Source organism: Pelobates fuscus, chromosome 4 (genome assembly GCF_036172605.1).
Source record: "Pelobates fuscus isolate aPelFus1 chromosome 4, aPelFus1.pri, whole genome shotgun sequence".
NCBI lineage: Eukaryota > Metazoa > Chordata > Amphibia > Anura > Pelobatidae > Pelobates > Pelobates fuscus.
This window is the reverse complement of record NC_086320.1, coordinates 300,462,407-300,485,413: the sequence shown is the minus strand read 5'-3', so window position 1 is coordinate 300,485,413 and position 23,007 is coordinate 300,462,407. Positions and strand designations below refer to the sequence as shown.

The window sequence follows — 23,007 nt, the reverse complement described above, 5'->3', positions numbered from 1 at the left end:
ATGGCAGATAGGCCTGCAGCATGTTAATTAATTCATATATTACAGAAGAACCACCCAGCTACTTTATTAAAAATTATTTCTAATCTCCACTGCCCCGGCCCTGGTTCTTCGCAAAGGAGGCATAACTACTGAGAACAATATAACAACTCATAAGAGCAATATTACTTCTATTAACATGCTATATGCATGAATGTGAGGTCCATTATACCCAGCAAACTATTCTGAACAAATTTGTCCCTGTATCCAAATTGATAGATTAGATTTCCCCATGCTCAAGCTATGGGCAGTTCAGCAAAAGAACCCTTAGGAATTGATATTCCTAAAAAAGCCTAGATGTATGCTCCCACCGAATGTTAAAGGTGTGATTGTGGATTTTATGTATGAATGTATGAAAGATGGGGCGTTAAAACATAGCAAGGAAGAATTTATCTGCTTGCGCTAGTGAACAATTCAAGATGCAAAATAAATCTGGTTATACATACTGTGATATTCTCCATCTTGCCGGCTATTGCCTTCAGGGAAGAAAAGCAATCATAAGGCATGTGTTGGTGATTATTGAAGGGATATAATGAAAAGGATTTGAAAAATCACTTTATGTGGCACAGAGAGACAACCTTTGGCACTCCAGCAGCTGTGGTTTGCATCTCCTGTAATGCTTTTAATCCAACTGGGTGCCAAAACGTGTCTGTCCATGTTATGAGGAAACACAATCAGGAACCTGTGTAAATAAAACATCCTCTAGGTTTAGAAGCTATAAACATTCCAGTTGTTGAACTATGCTAGTATCATAGAGTAAAGACATACAGTGTTCTAACATTAAGTAGACCAATTTCCCTAGCAATGAACTGGTTAAGACGAAACGTTTGGAAAAACTAATAGGTATGCAACAAACGAGTCATCTGAACAGATGTACATCCCAATGATTCCCACAGACTATAACAGGCAATCTTTGGCACTCCAGATGTGGACTACATCTCCCCTGATGCTTTGCTGGCATTATGGCTGAAAGAACATTATAGGAGATGTGGTTCACATCTGGGGTGCTAAAGGTTGCCTACCCCTGGACTATAACATGGTCCTGCCCCATACCACTGGCAGCCGGCATTTTCAATTCAGAAACTCTACAGTGAAATTTTATACCTGGAGGATGGCATAATCCATACACAATATAAATGTCAGAACACACATCTACTGATATATGGATTCCAAACGTCTGGAATTTCTAAAAAACTATTGATTTATTTTCATTAAAATTAATAAGTAAATACATAAAAAACAAAATGACCAATTTTCCCCAACACACCATGCCTGCTTTATAATGTTACAGTTTTTCTTTTATTGCATTTAATTACATTTAAATACGTTTGTCTTCTACTGGTCAAACATGGGAACTTCAATATTCCTTGTACTGCAGCTCAAATCCCACAGATATTTCAATGAAGATTACATTGATAAAAGAGGTTTCTGATGATAATACCAACCTATATGTGTCTGGGCCATAACGTCTGCTAATCGATGTGCAGCCCCGCTACCTCCACTCTGCGTTGAAGAAGAAGAAGTGGTCGATGTGGTAGACCCGTGGATAGCTTGGCTGATCCAGTGCTCCATGTTTATACTACCCTGACTTGAGGTGGGAGTTCCTTGGGAGTCCCCCTGAACAGAGCCTTCATCTTCTGATCCTGACGAGGTATCTACTCAAGAAAGACAAATTCAATTACTCACTAAAGATGCACTGATTAGAACGGAGAACTCGGAGTTCATAGGCTCCAGGATATCAAAACACTAAACAGCACTTTGTCTATTTTTTTTACTTCACGTTCTATTGAAGAAGAAATGTCTTTCAAATAATGCATTCACATACTATACTGGTTCAATAATTAAATAGAACTATGAAGACACTTTGAACACCATAGGCTCTAGTGTGGCATGCACACTTATCACATGCTAAGGTTTACTTGTACAGACACCCTCATAACTTCCTATGAGAGAACGTGTACTGTGGCCAAACATTTACAGGTACATAATTTAAAAAATATTTTATGAAGCTACTTGCAAGTGCTAAATTACATATCTCATAGACCATACTTTCCTCAAACTCCAGCCCTCCAGATGTTGCTGAACTACAACTCCCATGATTCTATGAATGAAATAGATAGGCTGAGAATCATGGGAGTTGTAGTTCAGCAATATCTGGAGAGCCGGAGTTTGGGGAAGCCTGTCATAGACCCTTGATCAGCATAGTATTGGATACAATGTGGACATGAATTGATATTTGCAAGTCTATGCCAACTTGCAGATGATGGGTTAGTTCACTGGCAAAGAAAGATTTTTATTTTATTTCAACATTCCAAATGGATTTTCACCAAAATGCATTAAAACAGTGAGCAATGGGTCAACTCTAGACTACAGGCAAAAGGCCCAATGACACATTGATAAAATTAACATGTTTTAGAGGAGATCGCACATGGGGCCAAGTTGAGACATAAATTGAACCATAGGGGTTTATTCACTAAACTCTTAATTTTAGAGAATTGAAATCCATATAGCAAAACTTTGCCAAAAAGAGTTGGTCTGTAAAAATACTCCAACTCGACTATAGTCAGGACTTTGGTAAAGCAGACTAAATTTTGCAGACTGCAATTTGTTACAACTCCGAGTTCAGTGAATAAACCTCATGGGACTTGACTATTTCATTTGCAGGGCTGTGCATTTTGGAGAAATCACGTAGTTAGAACTGAAGGAATGACAGAACAAGAAAAACTCAAATAAACGTGACTAATTTAGAACAAAAACTCTAATATGATTGGTTGTTTTCCAATTAGAAACCAGCTGGAATTCAGATCATGGTAAGTGACCAGAAAATATACAAATGAGAATAAACGAATGCCAAAGTGCTGTCTAATTTAACATAAACACAACTTGGAGTAATTGAAATAAAAAAGTCATGTTCCATAACGGTTATATTTATTCATTTTTTTTTAGTAAAGTTTTTTTTTTATTTTACGGATTACCTTGCCTTATCATCAATTTCTTACTAAATCAATAGGCTCCCATGTCTGATAAGGAGGGTTTCTTGTGCAATTGAGCAAGACCTGGTTAAAGGGATAGTCTAAGCTCCAAATAGTATTGATTATTCAAAAGCAACTTTAGGACTTTGCTGCCCTTTGCACCTTACTCCAATTCAGAAGAACAGCAAGGCAGGAAAAATTCCACCACTTTGCAGTCAGAAAATGTGGTGGAAAAGTTACAAACTCCGTTGCATCACCCAAAAAAATGCACAAGAAAAGAAACAGATAAAAACCAAAAATCTGATAGACTTTAATAAATTGATCCAAACAAAATGCTGACATTTAGCTGTAAGACTGTCTGGACACTTCGATAAACCTCTACCAATGTGTCTCAAAGATCAACACTAGATTGTCTCAAAGATCAACACTAGATTGGCAGAATGCAGTGACTGCCACAGATACACTGATTGTACAAAAATTACCAGGACTCATTCTTTTCTCTTTGAAAATTTAACCCTAACTTTTTTCCTGTACTTCCGTTGTTTTGATAAACATTTTGTGCTGCATCAAGGTCCTCAGGATATTTTCTTAGATTGTGAATCATATTTTGCCTTTTGCTCATATTCTGTTCTGTTTGTTTTATTTTCTTAGCTTCCTTTTATTTCTGATTATTTGGTCATTTTCATCCATAGTTATTTAGAAATGCTTTTTTTGCTTTTGGCTAATTGACATTTTTACCTTAGTGAGGGATTTTGACTCTGTGATCACCACTGACAAGCAATACATGTTTGATAAAAACTGGTAAACAAATTGTAAGGTTACTCTGCTTTAAGGATCCGTAATAACAGACCATTCTAAACAGAAAACATCAGAGTTTTAAACGCTAATAAAAGGACCACTAAAGTCACCTAGGCCACTTTGTCTCAATAAAGTGGTCTGGGTGCAGTGGTCCTGTAGGTTTCACCCTGCATTGTTTTAAGAAACCCTCCGGTGGCTGTCATACTGACTGTCAAAAGAGGCACTTCCTGCGGCAGTAACTGAATAGAACATTGATTCAGTGGCGTAACTACAGCAAGGGGTGGCAGAGCTGCTGCAGTGCCAAGCGCAAATAAAATCAGTGTTGCGGCCAGGGGCCCAGCCAGACACTGCAACCCTTTAACAGCACGATCCCCTAGTCAGTGTGAAGCCACGGTGCTGGAAAGAAGTGAGTACAACGCACCTCCTCACAGCTTACCAACCGGACGTGTGGGGGGGGGGGGGGGGGGGGGGAGGAGGGGGGAGGGGGAAGAGAGGGGAGGACAGGACCAGAGACCAGAAAATCAGAGAGGAGGGAGACAGAGCCAGGACCAGAGAAAGTCTATTCCTGACTCCCATCAGACCCAGCCAGATGCCACTGGACCCCAAGGAAGCCACCCTCCCCCACCACACCAAAAAGGTATGGAAGCATCAGGGTGGCTAAAAAATATGTAAATTGTGATCTTTGTGTGTGTGTGTAGAAATTTGATGAGTGTGTGGCACTCACCACACATATGCATCGGGCCCACAATGCTCCTCTGTAAGGAGCATTGGATTGGGCCAACTCAGGAAGAGGCCATGCCTTCTCCATGGTGCTGTGGGAGAAAAAAGATCATTAAAATATCTATTTAAACCTCTTTATGCCGAAAAACAGTGGGGGAGGAGCACCAGGCCTAGGAACAGGAACACAATATATAAAAAAAAAATCTGAATTCATAACACCTTAGTGTTCCTTTAGTTTGCTATAAATTTCCATAATTTTCAGTGATCAGAAAAGGCAAATCTGTTACAACATAGACTGAACTTAAAAAGACACAAATATGTTTAATATTTTGCTCTAAGAAGCAAAAGTTTAAAAAATGTACAGCACTTATCAGGAGAAATGAAGTTCATGTACTTTAACAAAAACACTCCATTTTCATCCCTGCCATTTTATCCCATCCATCTACAAATGTCTTCAGTATGAAGCATACAATTTGCCCCAAGAGCAAATAGCCACTTTTCTGCCACCTTCAGAAAAACACTTGCTTTTATTAATAATGGATGGAGGACACCATATTTATCTTTGTTTTAGAGCTGTGAGACACTGACAGATGCCAACAGAATCACCTTGCAACCACCCCTCGCTGATTGTCTGATCAGTGAAGCCATGATCAGTGTACAACTCTATGGAAAAGATTTATCAAAGAGTCGTACACGTTTACAGCTGTTTTTAGAGCAATATATTATACATTTGCATCTGCTGCTTCTTTTACAGAACATTGGAAACATTACAGGTTGTACAGCCAAACATTTGGTCTTGTATTAGACTCACCTGGAGGGGTGTAAGCATCCATTGATGTCTGTACGACCAAGGAACGTCGCTTCGATGGCATAGGGACCGCCATTTTTCTTTCTTTGTGTTTAGCAAGGGCTGCCTGCACGGCCTCTGTATGTACATCTTTTAAGGCAGAAAATAATGACTTAGACATTTGTCACACACTCTCCAATGTCTCACTGCTTGAGATATCCATGTTAACATGATATTCAATAAAGACACAAAAGACTGATCAAATCTAAATTACTATTTCGATGAGACAATAAATATTGCTTAAATCCTAATATTTTACAGTTTGACTGTAACTCCCATACACCTTAGCCTGGCGATCAATCTGTGGCTCACCAGCAGTTGTTGGGTTGAAACAGCTATTATCCTCTTTATCCTGCAACAGCAGCTGGTGAGCCAGAGGATTTCCTGTCTCCAAGGTAATAGAACAATGAGAAGATGCTATGAGAAATAAGCCTGAACAGAGAGCTATATTTTATCTGAAATAAATAAACTGATTAAAGCCACAAACACTGCATTTCATACTTAGAAAGGCCATGCCTTACCCGCTCACCGCTGCTACTTCTAAGCATTTTTATTTTACTTGACAGAAATGAAACCATCAACCGAGAAATACTTATAAACAAGTGCACCGCTACATACATATACAGGGAACGGTTAAGTCTCAGCTCACAGTGCAATCCATAACATCTCTCACCATCCTGCTCATAATACATTGTTAATGCGCAGAGAATTTGGGAAACCAACACATACTATTGTTGGGGGGGGGGGGGGGGGGGTGGGCGGGAGGACTTCAAACCATTGCTATAGGAGGCAGGAAGTTAAATGGGGGTTCAGAGATGAGGAGGAGAACCCCTGAGAACCAATTACTGAGTGCGTTGTTCTTTTACAATAGAATGGCCCAATATCCCACACATAAGTGCTCTTTGATAAACGCCACCATATTAAAAAGAAAAGTATTTTGAGAGAAGATTCTCCCCATACTAAAATGCAGTTAAATCATTTTGGAGCCCATAGCTGTCGATCACATGCTCTTAATGTGTGCCAAGAGCAATATAATAATTCTGCTTGGAATGGTTTTCCTAGTACAATCTCCAGTCTCTGAGATTCAGAACTCTTCAAGTCATCACACAATTCAATAATGCAATTCAGCACTCACTCAATGAGAATGATATCACATCAAATGTTATACTCATCTTTGCAGGTGCAGATGGTGGAGTATGTCCCTCAAACTTCTTAAAAGTATACCACCAGATACATTAAGTATACTAATGCTCATTAACCATGTACCGGTAAGTTTAAAATGGCATTTGCATTTCAACAGTAAGTTTTATCATGTGCTCTCACTACAAATGTCAAATACATAGCTACATGCTGCCAGAAAGACTCCACTCTTGGCCCAGGACTAAATTAACAAAACATATGTCTATGTAATACCTTCTTAATCCATATCTTAATGCCTTTAAAATAGATAGAATGTATATAGGGAATGTTTAGATGACCACGTTGCAACAATGCATACTTTCAAATTGGTTAAAATAAGATGTGTGTGTTTTGTTATATATTTAAGAAAACACAATGATTTACGTTGTAAAACACTTTAGAATGAGGTGCAATATGATGGAGGCACCCACAAATGAGATTTCCAGTGGGTTAACTAAAACAAAAGGTCCCTTCTTTCATAAACGAATATTCTGTAAAAAAAAGGTTGTTTTTTTTTAACAAATGCTTTCATTTAGGCCTTGGAACAATTCTTATAATAAAGACTGTATCAGTGTTTATCTATAACATATGGGTAAACACAGAGTCTAAAACTTCAAAATGTAAAAACAAACAAAAATGTCTTAAATACAATCACATTTCAAGATGAAGAGAATGAAGAAGGAAAATGGGAGAGAGGTGCAATGCCGCTACGCTGTGCTTCCCAATATAGTGCTATAACACATCAGTCCCACATTTCGGAATTTCCAAATTCTGTTCTTATAGGGACACAAACAAAATCTAGACGGTTGGTGTGACTTGAGGACTGATTGTTAAACACTGTCATAGCTGGACAATTGAAGATCAGAAGAAACTGAAGATACAGCCCTTTGGGAGGGTTTCATCCAATTGTTCCTTAGTGTCCTGTATCTCCCACACATTTTGTCTCAACACTTTGTTTATTTACAGACTACCAACATCTAGAAGAGAGGCTTGCTCTGTTTATGTGCACTACATAGAAAGACAAGCAGGCAGAAAATACCCAATTTTTGGTTTTGATTTTTGATTGCATAACAAAGCATAAAAAAGAAAAACAAAATATATGGTAAATGTTACTTCAAAGATACTTTTAAGGGGCTACTCCAACCACAATGACCCCTTCTGTTTTTAAAAGTGGTCAAGGTAGTAGGAATCTGTATGTGCAGAGTTAAAACACTGCACATACAGAGAAGTATGCACGTTTGTGCCGGGGACTAGCTACACCATCACATGTGACTTAGGTCGCTCAGAACTCTGTCCCAAGTTGCCTAAAGTTAAATCTGTACAAGTCTGCTATCAGCGTGCATTCACTGCTGGCAACAGACGCTTAGCATCTATCGTTAAAGGGAGTGTGTCTGCAAGGGGAAGCTTCAAAGTACTCTCCATCATGCACTTCCTCCCACTGATTAGTATAAGGCTGTTTTTTTTTTATATGTGTTTATATACATATGTTTTATAAAGGTTTATATACATGTTCTTTTTAAGAAGCATTTGGTCGAACCTCGGAGTTATGCGGTATGTCGACAGTATTCACTTTTGTATCACACAGTCATGTTACAATGCTGCCACCCATCCCATGTGTTACCTATTAAGGGTTAATAAGTATGTAGGGGTCTCTGTCTCATTACAGATTTCTTTGCCTGAAGCTCAAGGAAGCAAGGTGAATGGTTAGTGTAGGACCCACCTAAGAGGTTTGCCTTGACATGGCAGGTGGGCTTGCATCTAATGGTCATTGGAGTTACAAAATAACCTCAATTTATTTAAATATACATAGGAATTTGGGCTAGTGCGCAGGTAACTTTTTTCCTTTGTTTTTAGCGCTCTGTCAATCACGGTTATAAGCTCTGTTTTTTGTATCTGGAAGTATGCATGGAGAAAGCATATAGAGAAGAGGAGAAATTAAACAATGTTTCTATTTTTCCTCTTCATTTGCAATGCTTGTCCTGACTTTGACTAGTCTGAACTGGATCATGATGTTATTTGCTAAATCTTTGAAATAAATTTAAAAGAAAAGGGAGCATCTCATGAAAATGTGTTACCACCACTAATGGGTGATTTTCAATATTTCTTGCAATGGTGATACTTCCATAGAAACAACAGTTTCCCATTAAGAAAAACATTTAGTGCTCCAGTTTAGAATTGCGGATTTAGGTGTGAGTTTCAGTGAAAAAGCATCCCCCAAACAAATTCAACAAATGAGGTTTACCTGATCGATAGCGTTCATCTCGTGACCCTGAGGAGCGCCGGCGGTGGTATCTCGAGGAGGAGGAAGGTGTTACGGGAGTTCTTCTCTCTGGAGGTATAGACTGCTCCAACCCTGTAATGAAATAAAACATTTTTTATTTTTTTTTAATGTCAATGCTGTGCAGACTAAATTAATTATATTATTATAACTATTGTTATTTTTTTTAGATGATTTACATGCAAATATTTGAGGACATACAAAAGGATTAATGAATAAAAAAATATATATAAAAAATCCAGGCAGAATTTAAATAGCTGTAAAAATATTCTCCACCCGACATCATTGGTAAAGAATGAAGATGTGTTAGCATAGAGCCATAAAGAGTGGATTAGATCCATTCTATTTACCGTGTTTAAACACTAACTCACTGGCAGTATTGCTTGGATGAACAAAACCTGTAAGGTTTAGGGTCTAATCCCCTGCTTATTGTCCTTCATCAATGCATATTTTCTAGCCAAAGATTTTGAGAAAGAAAAAAAAAAGGATTATGATTTTTGTAATGTTTTGCGTAGAAGGCCTTAGGCTGTGAAAGCACTAGCATGTTTTTTTGGTTTAGATCCATGAAGTAGGGGTGACTGCCTGCTTATTAATCATCTGATTTGTGAGCATCTTGATGTCATACATTTTTCTCCTGTTCGTTTTTTAATTATCCAACATACAAACTGAGACACACTAGAATATAAGGAAAGACGAGGCTTACTCTAAACTCGCTTACAGTCTGAAGAACGTGAAGGACGCATTACCTAAGAGTGCCATTCAATGACGTGGACAATCGACTCACGTTTACTTAAAAGGTTACCATTGACTGGACTCCATGATATCCCTTTCATTATAGTATTAGTGTGACAAATTAAACTATTTTTTTTAAAAGCAAATTGATAAGGCAAATACAAATTTTAGGCCAACAGTGTTCAGAAAAAAAAAGTGGAGGTGGTTTCCAATTTAGGTATTTCAGCCCCAAAAATTGCTATTTTTGTTACTCTGCATCCCAATGTTATTCTCACACTGGAGCCACATACTCAAGAAACATGTTCCAACCCTAATTGCCATCGTTAACCGCGAGTGTTATATCCGGCTACAATATTGTATTTATTACATTGCTATTATTACTGTACAGATTGATATTCTGAGGGACACTGTGAAATCCCAATATATTGCATTTCAGCTATCTCTTCGTAATGCTGAATATATCTAATCGGTGACAAGAATCTTAAAATATTTACATTGCACATGAAAATAATGATGGTGCAAAAATGAATTACATTTTTTAAAATGTATTATTTGAACAAAATTTACAAAATAATTCAGTAATTCTTTAATTTTAGTGCAACTGTAACACTGGTACTGTTTTCTTCAGGTAATCATTTATACATATGAGCAGATACTAAGTGGGTTGCACTAATTTCACATCATTTTAGCCGTCTCCAGGCATTTTTTTTTTTTTTACACATTTCTGGTCTATACCATTGAAAACAATGTTAAGAGCAGCAGGGATGCTAAGCAACACCCAGTGCTGGTATTAAAGGGACTCTATAGTCACCATATAAAAGCAAGAAAGACAGGTCCCCCAGCCTTCCTTCTTGCTTTTATATGTACTTTCATTTATTAAAAATAAATTTCGAGGTGTTTTTATATTAAAAACTTACCTCCGTTCCAGCGCCGAGCTCCCCGCTAGGCCGCGCCCCCTTTTTCGTCAAAATGACGAAATCGCGGGGCCCAATGGGACGGCTTCGCGCCGGACCAATCGCGTTCTTTATAGAGCGGCATTGAATGCCGCCCTATGAAGAACCTGAGCGCTTTACCGCGCATGTGCGCGGAATGCGCGTTCGCGAGCTGAGCTGTCTGACAGCTCAGCTCGCTTTCTAAAATTATCAATAAGGGGGGGGACCTACTGTCCCCCCCCGGCCCCCACCCCTGTGCGGCGGCCCTAAAATTATCAATAAAGGGGGGGACCTACTGTACCCCCCCGGCCCCCACCCCTGTGCGGCGGGTGGGGGCCCTAAAATTATCAATGAGGGGGGTACCTACCGGCCCCCACCCCTGAGCGGCGGGTGGGGGCCCTACAATTATCAATAAGGGGGGGACCTACTGTCCCCCCCGGCCCCCACCCCTGTGCGGCAGGTGGGGGCCCTAAAATTATCAATGAGGGGGGGGACTTACTGCCCCCCCCCCGGCCCCCACCCCTGAGCGGCGGGTGGGGGCCCTAAAATGATCAATGAGGGGGGGACCTACTGTCCCCCCCCGGCCCCCACCCCTGAGCGGCGGGTGGGGGCCCTACAATTATCAATAAGGGGGGACCTACTGTCCCCCCCCGGCCCCCACCCCTGTGCGGCGGGTGGGGGCCCTAAAATGATCAATGAGGGGGGGACCTACTGTCCCCCCCCCGGCCCCCACCCCTGTGCGGCGGGTGGGGGCCCTAAAATGATCAATGAGGGGGGGACCTACTGTCCCCCCCCCCGGCCCCCACCCCTGAGCGGCGGGTGGGGGCCCTACAATTATCAATAAGGGGGGGACCTACTGTCCCCCCCGGCCCCCACCCCTGTGCGGCGGGTGGGGGCCCTAAAATTATCAATGAGGGGGGGGGGACTTACTGTCCCCCCCCCGGCCCCCACCCCTGAGCGGCGGGTGGGGGCCCTACAATTATCAATAAGGGGGGGACCTATTGTCCCCCCCGGCCCCCACCCCTGAGCGGTGGGTGGGGGCCCTAAATACAAAGGGGGGGGGGACCCTAGTTAACCCTCCCCCCCCCCAAAAAAATATCTCCCTACCTACCCCCCTCACCCTAAAAATAATGAGGGGGGACCATTAACTAAAAACCTGTAAAAAAAGAAAAAATGAGATAAAATCAACTTACCATTCGATGTTTTCTTTCTTCTAAAATCTTCTTTCTTCAGCCCCAAAAAAGGCCAAATAAAAATCCATAATAACCGACGCAATTAAAAAAAAAAAAAAAAAAAAAAACGAGCGCAAAAAAAAATAATCCATCTTCACCCATGGAGGGCTCCGCGCAGACTGAGCTCCGCAGGGCGGGGGAAGGCTTATAAAGCCTTGCCCCGCCCTGCAATTAGGCTAAGAACACTCTGATTGGTGGGTTTAAGCCAATCAGAGTGCTCTTTGTCATTTTACAAGCGTGGGAAAGTTCTTTGGAATTTTCCCACGCTTGTAAAATGACACAGAGCACTGTGATTGGATGGATTTAAAGCCATCCAATCACAGTGCTCTGTGTCATTTTACAAGCGTGGGAAAGTTCTTTGGAATTTTCCCACGCTTGTAAAATGACACAGAGCACTGTGATTGGATGGATTTCAAGCCATCCAATCACAGTGCTCTGTGTCATTTTACAAGCATGGGAAAGTTCTTTGGAATTTTCCCACGCTTGTAAAATGACACAGAGCACTGTGATTGGATGGATTTCAAGCCATCCAATCACAGTGCTCTGTGTCATTTTACAAGCGTGGGAAAGTTCTTTGGAATTTTCCCACGCTTGTAAAATGACACAGAGCACTGTGATTGGATGGCTTGAAATCCATCCAATCACAGTGCTCTGTGTCATTTTACAAGCGTGGGAAAATTCCAAAGAACTTTCCCACGCTTGTAAAATGACACAGAGCACTGTGATTGGATGGCTTTAAATCCATCCAATCACAGTGCTCTGTGTCATTTTACAAGCGTGGGAAAATTCCAAAGAACTTTCCCACGCTTGTAAAATGACAAAGAGCACTCTGATTGGCTTAAACCCACCAATCAGAGTGTTCTTAGCCTAATTGCAGGGCGGGGCAAGGCTTTATAAGCCTTCCCCCGCCGTGCGGAGCTCAGTCTGCGCGGAGCCCTCCATGGGTGAAGATGGATTATTTTTTTTGCGCTCGGGTTTTTTTTTTTTTTTTATTCCGTCGGTTATTATGGATTTTTATTTGGCCTTTTTTGGGGCTGAAGAAAGAAGATTTTAGAAGAAAGAAAACATCGAATGGTAAGTTGTTTTTATCTCATTTTTTCTTTTTTTACAGGTTTTTAGTTAATGGTCCCCCCTCATTATTTTTAGGGTGAGGGGGGTAGGTAGGGAGATACGTTTTTTTTGGGGAGGGGGGGTGGGGGGGAGAGGGTTAACTAGGGTCCCCACCCCCTTTGTATTTAGGGCCCCCACCCACCGCTCAGGGGTGGGGGCCGGGGGGGGACAATATGTCCCCCCCTATTGATAATTTTAGGGCCCCCACCCACCGCTCAGGGGTGGGGGCCGGGGGGGGGCAGTAGGTTCCCCCCCCCTTATTGTGAATTTTAGGGCCCCCACCCGCCGCACAGGGGTGGGGGGACAGTAGGTCCCCTCCCTATTGTGAATTTTAGGGCCCCACCCACTGCTCAGGGGTGGGGGCCGGGGGGGGGGGACAGTAGGCCCCCCCCCCCCCTTATAGTGAATTTTAGGGCCCCCACCCGCCGCACAGGGGTGGGGGCCGGGGGGGGGGGGACAGTAGGTCCCCTCCCTATTGTGAATTTTAGGGCCCCCACCCACCGCTCAGGGGTGGGGGCCGGGGGGGGGACAGTTGGTCCCCCCCTTATTTTTTATTTTAGGGCCCCCACCCGCCGCACAGGGGTGGGGGCCGGGGGGGGGACAGTAGCCCCCCCCCCCCTTATTGTGAATTTTAGGGCCCCCACCCGCCGCACAGGGGTGGGGGCCGGGGGGGGGACAGTAGGTCCCCTCCCTATTGTGAATTTTAGGGCCGCCGCACAGGGGTGGGGGCCGGGGGGGGGCAGTATGTCCCCCCCTTATTTTTTATTTTAAGGCCCCCACCCACCGCACAGGGGTGGGGGCCGGGGGGGGACAATAGGTCCCCCCTTATTGATTATTTTAGGGCCCCCACCCGCCGCACAGGGGTGGGGGCCGGGGGGCCGTATGTGCCCCCCTTATTTTTAGGGCCCCCACCCACCGCTCAGGGGTGGGGGCCGGGGGGGGGGGGAGGAGAGTAGGTCCCCCCCCCCCCCCCTTCAACCACTATTGTGGCCGGACAGCATCCCTGTGGGTTCGGGCTTCAGCTGTCAGCTGAAGCCACGCCCACAGCAGTGCTGACAGGCTGTCAGCACACAAAGCGCGTTCACAGTGCTTTGTGTGCTGATAGCCCGTCTGATGCATTCACCCAGAATGCATCGGACGAGAGGCCTTTTTAGGGCCTCTGAACTCGGAAGTCCCTCTGGTGGCCGTCTGATTGACTGCAACAAGAGGTGTTCCAAGCTTCTAATGTAAACACTGCATTTTCTCAGAAAATACAGTGCTTACAAGAAAAAGGCTCCGGGTAGCTGTAGCACTCACCTGAACAACCTCATTAAGCTGAAGTTGTTCAGGTGACTATAGTGTCCCTTTAAGGAATTATGACTGGGTCTCAAATTAGGGCCTCCAGATTTCCATTTTAGGAGCATATATATTTTCCTTATTATTTTCCATAGATAAAAGACATTCAACAGATGAATATGGCAAACCTAAGAATTCGATTTGAGGGCAGAAGTTTATGCAGTTTGCAGTTATGCAGTTTTCATTTCAGAAGAAAATAAAAAATACGTAACCTTACGGAAATATGCAGAGAAAGAAAATAGACTAGTAGAGAAAAAAAGACACTGAGATATAAATTAATACTGTGTTATATTAAGTGAATGTTGGCCATGGTCTAAGACTTTGTAGACATAAAAGCCACATACTAGTCTGATCTGATTAGTCAGATAAGGCCCCATGGCACCTTATGACACAAGTGACCAATCAGGGTGAAGCTAGAGTAAGCAAAAGATGCAGGAGGACAGGAAAATTAAAGACTGGTGGAGAATCTGCACACATACTCTTCGTCAATGTAAAAAGTAATCCAGCACTTCAGGTATAATGGTAGAAAATCCCCTTTATTCGAACCTCCAACTAGCAACATTTTCACCATCCTTTGGATTTTGTTGAGTCCTCTATATGCATTACAAAACTGAGGGACAGCTGAAATATTGCTATAAAAATACAAAGTGTGTAAGCACTCAATCAGATTTTTGACTAGAACAAAATCCGTGTACATATTTACCCATTGTTTTGGGATTGATGTGGTTGTGTGTGTATATATATATATATATATATATATATATATATATATATATATACACACACACACACACATCAGAACGTTGATTCGTTGAAGAGTTAGATAGACTTTTTATATTGGCACTTCATGCACAAATTTAGCACTTTGTCTTGGTAGGCACTTGTCACTTTAGGGTCTCTATTCTTTCACTCACCAGATATATAGGAATTTCGGAAACATCCAGGCATATGGCAATGCTCTGCTAAAAATCTGCATATTTTCAATACATTTTTATTTTTTGCACGCGGTATCAATTTTTGTATTTTAAATATTGCAATTTTGAGTTTCAGATAAAGGGGGGTTTATATATTTACTCAATGAGTGCTAGACTGGTCTTTACATTCTTGAACTGTTTGGCCAGGTAAAGCAGGGCCAGATGTCCCAGCATCATTTTGGATATTGTGTTAGCTGGGTTGTGCTGTTTATATCTGGAACAAATATTTTAAGTTTCTAGAGTATGCTTAACTGAATAACCTGAAATGCTTTTCTGTCACTTTAAAAATGTTTTGATAAAACAGAGACTTCAACACTAAAGTAAAGTACACTGAGTACCATGCCTCCAACAGGCATTACCAGCATTTTAACTGCTTAGGCAACACTACAGACAATGATAAATGGACCGAACTAGTGCAAAATTCTATCTCTTTTTTTTTTTTAAAAGCTAGAGTGTAAGAAGAGGTATTACATCAAGTTTTTGATACAGAAAATCTAACATGCTATGTAAAATTCTGATATTCTGTTTACTTTGGTTCAATTATGTCATTAGGTAAACGGTATACAAGGCAAGGCCAGTAACGGGTACACCTTAGAATACAATACACCCTATTGGGCTTAAACCAGGAAAACAACAGGGCAATTTGGACTAGAAAGCCCAGGAAATGGAATCCCATGCCTACAAGTAATTAGTTGGAGTCATAAGTGAGCACCGAAAGAACCAAACCTGGTGATTTTTTTTTTTTTTTAAGGAATTCGTTAACCAAATTCAAATGAACTCTAGGTGTCGCGCCATTCAGACATCAGCGCGAACAATCAGAAAGACGTGCACACGAGCAGCGTGCAACGTCTATCTGGCGAGTGGGTCCTTCGAAACAGGTAAGTATTCCATATGTATATAAACATTCATTAACTTAGTACAAGGAGTTATTTGGGAAATAACGTGGAGGGGCCTTGTATTCATGTCAGACATATTGAAACATATTGATGGCTTTGATCATCTTGACGAGGGGTGGCCAGTATGGGCACCAACATATAGGGATTAGACCGTTATTAAAGAATTTTGTTGCAAATGATATATAAGACCATCTTATTGCACTACCATTCTCTCGAGATTTGAACCTGCCATTATCAGAGCTGCTCGAAGTCACACTTCGATTTTAAAAAGTGAATAGTTTATCTATTCGTTGTGTGGTACAAGGCAAAAAAGAAGACCAGACTGAGCATGCTTAGTGCTTAAAAAGTGCCATTTTTATCTTTCATTCCAAAGACTTTAATGTGCAAGAGAGAAACATAACCACTTCAAAATATGATGTATTAGGAGACATGACCCAAAAACTGTTTGCGCTCCATGGCACTTAATTATAAGCTAGAATTAAAATGACAGACTTGGTTGTTTCTTTAAAGCTGGGAGGTGTGCAACATGTTGCACATATGTCTATCACTCAGTCTGATGAGAGAAATAAATGTAATCATGCAATAGAGTGAAAGTACACTGCAAAGGTCAAAATCAAATGAAAAATCAATTCCCAGAGTCTGTGTCTCAATCATGAGTTTATGATATCATTATAGCGATCTTGCCATGCAATGATGGTCTATTCTCCATTCTGGAATTCTCACATTTAGCTATTGTAATAGGAGATGGCTATATTCTACTGACGGAAGGGCCTTTTTAATAGGTACTATTCCTCAAGCCAAAACATAAAAGCCTCTAAAATTTTGCAGTTAAAATGAAAACCAAGCTTTACAATTTTGAAACAGAAAAGAAACATTTAGAGCTAACTGCTTGCTACAACATAAAGTTTAAAGAATGGAATCATTTTATTTATTTATTTAAAGGATGACATATAAAAAAAAAAGAAGGGATGTAGAATGGATAAAGATGGAAACATTGGTGTTGTGGTCTAGACTCTAGAGATCACTGACTTCCCCTTCTATAGGTCAGAAAAATGATACGAGTGATCAAAACAAGGATAGGGTCGTATAAAATAAAAAGTTGGCAGCCCTGAAATAAAAGTGTACCAAGCCCTACCAAATGGGCATGAGGTGTGTCTTAATCATTTAACTCTAACATAAATAAGAGCTGACTACCGAGCACATTGTACCAGCACATACATTACAAAATGTTATAATCGGCAGAACGGGCTGTTAATCAGTAAACTAGTAAATCAGAAGGAATCCCAGGCACACCAATGAGTTATCTCAAGCAAGCAATCTTATTCAGGAACAGTGTACTCTGTACTCTGTTAGGTCTAACAGTGTACCGAAATGTGCATCAGGCACATGTTAACTCCTCACTCCCTAACTTCTTCATTTATTATGGGGACTATTTTATTATGGGGACCTACCATCATGAGTAGTTAGACACAGTGGCGTACTAAGGAGGGAGCGGGGAGGGCGGTCCGCCCCGGGTGCCACCAAGTAGGGGGGTGTCACCAGGGCTGGCCAGGCTTGGGGAGGTGTGAGCTGTGTGGCTGCACAGGGCGCCATGGCAGTAGGGGCGCCAGGCAGCCGACACGCAGGGGCGGTCAGGTAATACAGCACAGAGAGTTGGAGGCGAAGTCAAATCGGCAGTGGAGGCGGAGTCAAAACTGATGCGGGGCCAAAGCTACATGCAGCCTCCACTCACTGCTCTTACTGCTGCACACAGAGGGGAAGCAGGAAGGAGTCCCTGCTTCCCCAACTACAACACCCTAGGGACGTCAGTGACTCCATTCCTCCACCAGTAAGTGAGAGAGAGAGTGTGTGTGTGTGTGTGTGTGTGTGTGTGTGTGTGTGTGTGTGTATCTAAAACTGTGATTGTGTCTGACTGTGACTGTATGTGTGACTCTCTGCCTGTGACTGCGTCTGTGACTGTGTGCATCTGACTGTGTCTGACTGTTTTCGCCCTGCAGTGAGCCGGCATATAACATCATCCTAGCATCGGCGTCATTACAGGGTGCGCAAGGGACCTGTGCAGGAAGAGCACAGAGATCCCAGCAGCAACCATTGACCACCAGGGACTGAGGATCCACTCCAGCCCTCCCAGAGCAAGGTAGGGAGGCTGGTGGACCTCTTAATTATTAAATGTGTGTATGTATGTGATGTTTGTGTGTGTCTGTAATTGTATGTGTGTGGGTCTGTGTGTATCTCACACACACACACACACACAACCACAGATATACACACACAGACATACACCTATTGATAGCTCCCTAATTTGGTGTCCTGAAATATGTCAATCCCACATAAGGATAACAAATAAGGGAGTTATCTACTAAACAACTGAAATGTTGATCTTTTAGCGGTTTAGTAGATAATTCCATAAATTGTCTCCCTTATGTGAGATTTCCATATTTAAAGATACCAAGTTAGGGTGCTCTTTAGCAGATAGTTCCTATATTTGGTGTCCTTAAATATGGCAATCCCACATAAGGATCGCAAATAGGGGATTTATCTGATAAAGATAGTTAAGAGGTGTCAGCCAGCCCACAACAAGAAATATGGGTGGCTAATGTGAATTATATACAGCTGTGTCGACTGATGCCAATGGCAGCACATTACCCTATTGTCCCATTACCCCATCCCCCAGTGATATTTTTTTTAAATTTGCCCCTTTTCTCCTTCCCTCGACTGTGTGTCTATGTATCTGCATATGTGTCAGTGTGTATATATGCATACATATCAGAATCTCGCAACACTACACATAAATACACCCCTGCATTTCAACGTCAACACTACATACAAACACCACCATTATATATAACCACACCACCGCATTCAAAAACCACACTATATAAACATGCATGTCTGCATTCAAACACCAACACCACATACATACACACACCCTACATTCACTTACACATACTCCATACAAAAAACATGCTTACATCCAAAAACATAAACACTGCTTGGTGTTAAATACATTTAAAAAAATTGCGGTTGTATTTTAAAGTTGGAGGGGGGATTGGGGGTGCCAAAAATAGGATCCTACCCAGGTGCCAAATGCACTAGGTACGCCCCTGGTTAGACAGCTTATACAGAGACGATCTACCTTGCCTTTTAGGGTATGTTTTATGGTGTACTGAGGTAGTCAGAGGGATTATTGCTAGTATTTATTATACTTTGCCTTTAGGATACGAAGTAATACCTTTAGGTATATGTAGGTTCCCATAGGTTTTACTAGTATTACCTGCAATTTTTCTGCACTGCTCTTTGTTTTCCCTCCCATTCTTTAGTCTATTGCAAGGACAGGAAACCTTTGGCACCCTAGATGTTGTGGACTACATCCCCCATGATGCTTTGCTAGAATTATGGCTGTAAGAGCATTATGGGAGATATAGCCCAACGCATCTAGAGTACCAAACGTTGCCTATCCATGGTCTATTGTGTGGTCTGAAGGTTCTACTTTTGGACTTCTGTATAAGGTATACCTATGCGTTGTGTTATATCTACCTAAAGACTTTTGAATAAAGTAATTTCGTTCTCCCCACAGCCGATTGACTCCTTTTGTCACTACTCATACTTTGTTTGCAGATTTATCCTTTTTCATTAATCTCTATTAAATAATAATTGTACTCGCCCTAAACGCATATCCCAAACGATTCCTCAGACAGCCTATTGATTGGCTACACAGTATTTTATTTAGTTTCAATCCAAGGCAAAAAGTAGATACTTTAAGAAGAGTTGGCTGGTATTATGTGAAATCTGCCTCTTACTGTTTGTGAAAAGTAAACGGGTAATTTTGCAAAGTAGACATGTAGGTGCATCGTGTGTAAATGCACAGTTTGCAGTAAAGAAGGAAGGTGCCTCTCTACCACCTTGCCAGTTCATGGGTGCATCATTGGCCGAATATCTGGTGAAGTCAAGGTGTGACACTAACCAGCACACTCATTCACCAACACAGCACAGCGCTTTGCTTCCAATTAGAATATGCTCTTCCAATGATAAATGGGTGAAGGAAAAAATGGTCATTTACAAAATATAAGGGGGGGGAAAAAAACGATTTATGGATTGACTATGACACTGTTCACACCCTTAATTAAGGTAAATGGGGGACACACATACCTGGGGGTTGAGGCAGATATGCTCCTATTAGTTTTGACCTCTTCTTTTCGTATCCTTTCTGTGTGATATCACCTGCAGGAAAACAAGAACAGAATGTATCATGATGAGAATCAGTTGTGCAACCGCAGCACAATTTAATCTTTCGGTTAATTGAAAACAGTATATCTAAAAAAATAATTTACAAATTAAATGAAATGAAATATTCAAATAGCACATAAACTTCGTAAGGCTTGAAGCAGAAAACAATCACTATTATCTTTAGAACAGTATTGCAGCAATAAAGAATTGTCACACAGCATTAACTTCTTTTCAACTTTTCAACTATATTTCCACGTCTAAAATGTTCCAATAAATACATTAAAAATGATATATATATATATATATATATCTATATCTATATATATATATATAGATATATATATGTGTGTGTGTGTGTATACATATACACGCACACACACAGATTGTGTTTTCAAATCCAGTACTGAGCATTTGATATTGTGTCATTCAATCAGAATGCTTGGTTTGAGACCACACAGTGTAGTGCAGGACAGGCCCTTAATGTCACTGCAAGGTGCAACTCTGGCATGAACATGCTTAAATGTGTCAAAATGTATATGCAGCTGCTACCATTAATGCAGCTCTCCATATAAAACAAGCAAGGAGGGATAGGGGGAGTATTGCACTGTCTATGGTCTTCCTAGCTCATCTTCCACTACATCGGTAACAGGGGAAGGGATGAAATACTGAAACAATTGAAGCAAATTTGGTGTATAGATATAGTGCCACTGCTCAATTCTATGCCATTTAGGAATTAGAGTTCTATGCTTGTGCAGCCCTAGTCAAACCTTTCCTTGCTGTGACTCACACAGCCGCCATAAAAACATTATATTCAAACTTAACTTACAGCACAGGGTGTTTACTTTAGAAGTTCTTACCTCCTGCTCTGTTAATTTAACTTAAATTACACTGTAGCAGGCTCAAGCAGGCAATTAACACAGAGATAAAGAAGAGCGTCTAATTAATTTATATTCAGGACATGTGTAGGGAGGCAGAGTGAGGAGGTGTGGCTATGGGTGCATAACAAACCTATCTAATCCTGAAATGGTAAATGATTGAACAGTGAGACTGCAGGGTGTGATCTATCCACCAAAACCACTTAATTAAGCTAAAGGTTTGGTGTTTAGAACATTCCTTTGGGACAGCAGCCGCTGCTCTGAAAATAAAGACACCCCAGTACTAGCCCTAATTTAAAACAAAAGACAAACACAACAGAAATGTAATATAACAGAAAATAAACACTGTAAAATGTATACTAGGGTTTTCCTTCTAAGTTTTCTCCAGCCGGGAACACTCTGGATCCGTTGATCATATCATTCCATCCTCATATCTAAATACTGCAAAATATATGGGTAGACACAATGTGCTACTAACAAGACTACACGGGTAAGAGTTGCATGTTTGACTTACTGATGATATCAATTTCAGCATATAATCATAAAGGGAAATTTGGCAGAAACACAAGCATGAACCATTATCTACAAACAGTACATAATTATAAGCATGGTTGTGATTAAGAATGTCATGGATTTATTTATTTTTATTTGCTTTATTTCCCATTGTAATGAAACACATTGAAATTGCCAGTAAATCGTGTTACAACCGGGCGAGGGGGTAACTATGACAACTAAAGATTTAAAAGGTTTCTGCAGCAAAAATCATCCAGTACAAGAATAAAAACAATGAAATAATGTTGCATCCAAAAGACTTTGCTGACCAAAAAAAAACAACTACAATTGAATTTATGCTCTGAATAATTGGTCTATAACGAGAAAGTGTTTACTGGGCTCATCATTAAATATCCTCACCTCTCCAGCAATCTCACACCTTTTTTTTGGTTAAAATAATTATATCTCTACAACGTCATTATATTACTTATTCCTTAACAGGAGAGTAACAACAATCTAAATAATGGTATGCTACACTATATATTATAATTCTTACTCTCTTTGTCTTTTTATTTTGCTGAAATCATGCATGCATCTTTAGGAGAAATTCCAACAATTTAGTTACAAAACATTAACTGGCTAGATCAAAGGAACTGTTTGTTTGGCAACTGTATAGAGAGCCCATTGTAGCAATATAAATACAGAAAATGGTGTGCAGCAAGATAGGGGTAACAATTTATGTTAAAAGGGAAAATGTATGTCTCTTTAAATAGTACTTCGACAATCTGCTTGATTATTTTTGATTACCTATATGTATCATAAAACTAAAATGGAAAGATAGTGTACTCCATAAAACAATGGATAAATTCACACACGCACAGCATTCATATATTACACTCACATAAACTACATTTCACTCACATAAATTGCTCCAGGGTAACCAGACTAAAGAGCGCAATGAATCACACCTCATTTTTCCAGTAGGAGCCCATCGCAGAAGTAAAAAAAGAGATACGGGGCACAGACATATTTGGGTTATTGGATCTGTGCTTTTTTACAGATCAAAGTATACGTGTTTACGTTTCAAAATATAAAACCAAATATATGTATAGACTAGCCAAGTTCCCCTTTCATGAATGTTAAAATAAGTAACCCTGAATTGAGTCGATGGTTGGTAAAGGCATGTTGAGATCAAAAAAGTTACGTGAAGACAGGGGAGAATGTGTAGACTACACAGTACCCGGAGACCACCAGACTTTGAGGACTTCTGGATGAAACCTTCCAAAGTGTGACTCACAGGGAAACACTGCCCTACATTTAGAAACTGGCCTTTTGTTAGGGTACCACTCACTGGATGCAGCACTTAATATGT

The 23,007-nt window shown here is 41.0% G+C and overlaps 1 protein-coding gene across 3 annotated transcripts in view; it reads right to left on the bottom strand.

Moving 5' to 3' along the window:
• DIP2C (disco interacting protein 2 homolog C) overlaps positions 1-23,007 on the bottom strand; it is a 446,084-nt gene that overhangs the window by 205,505 nt on the left and 217,572 nt on the right. For 2 of the 3 annotated variants that reach the window (XM_063452243.1, XM_063452244.1), the window contains 4 exons: positions 20,191-20,262; positions 8,795-8,905; positions 5,338-5,463; positions 1,482-1,691 (listed from right to left, as the gene is read on the bottom strand). In XM_063452243.1, coding sequence (XP_063308313.1) covers positions 1,482-1,691; positions 5,338-5,463; positions 8,795-8,905; positions 20,191-20,262 — 519 coding nt within the window. Of the gene's footprint in view, positions 1-482; positions 513-1,481; positions 1,692-5,337; positions 5,464-8,794; positions 8,906-20,190; positions 20,263-23,007 lie in introns of all 3 variants that reach the window. The other variant, XM_063452241.1, reaches the window with a different exon arrangement.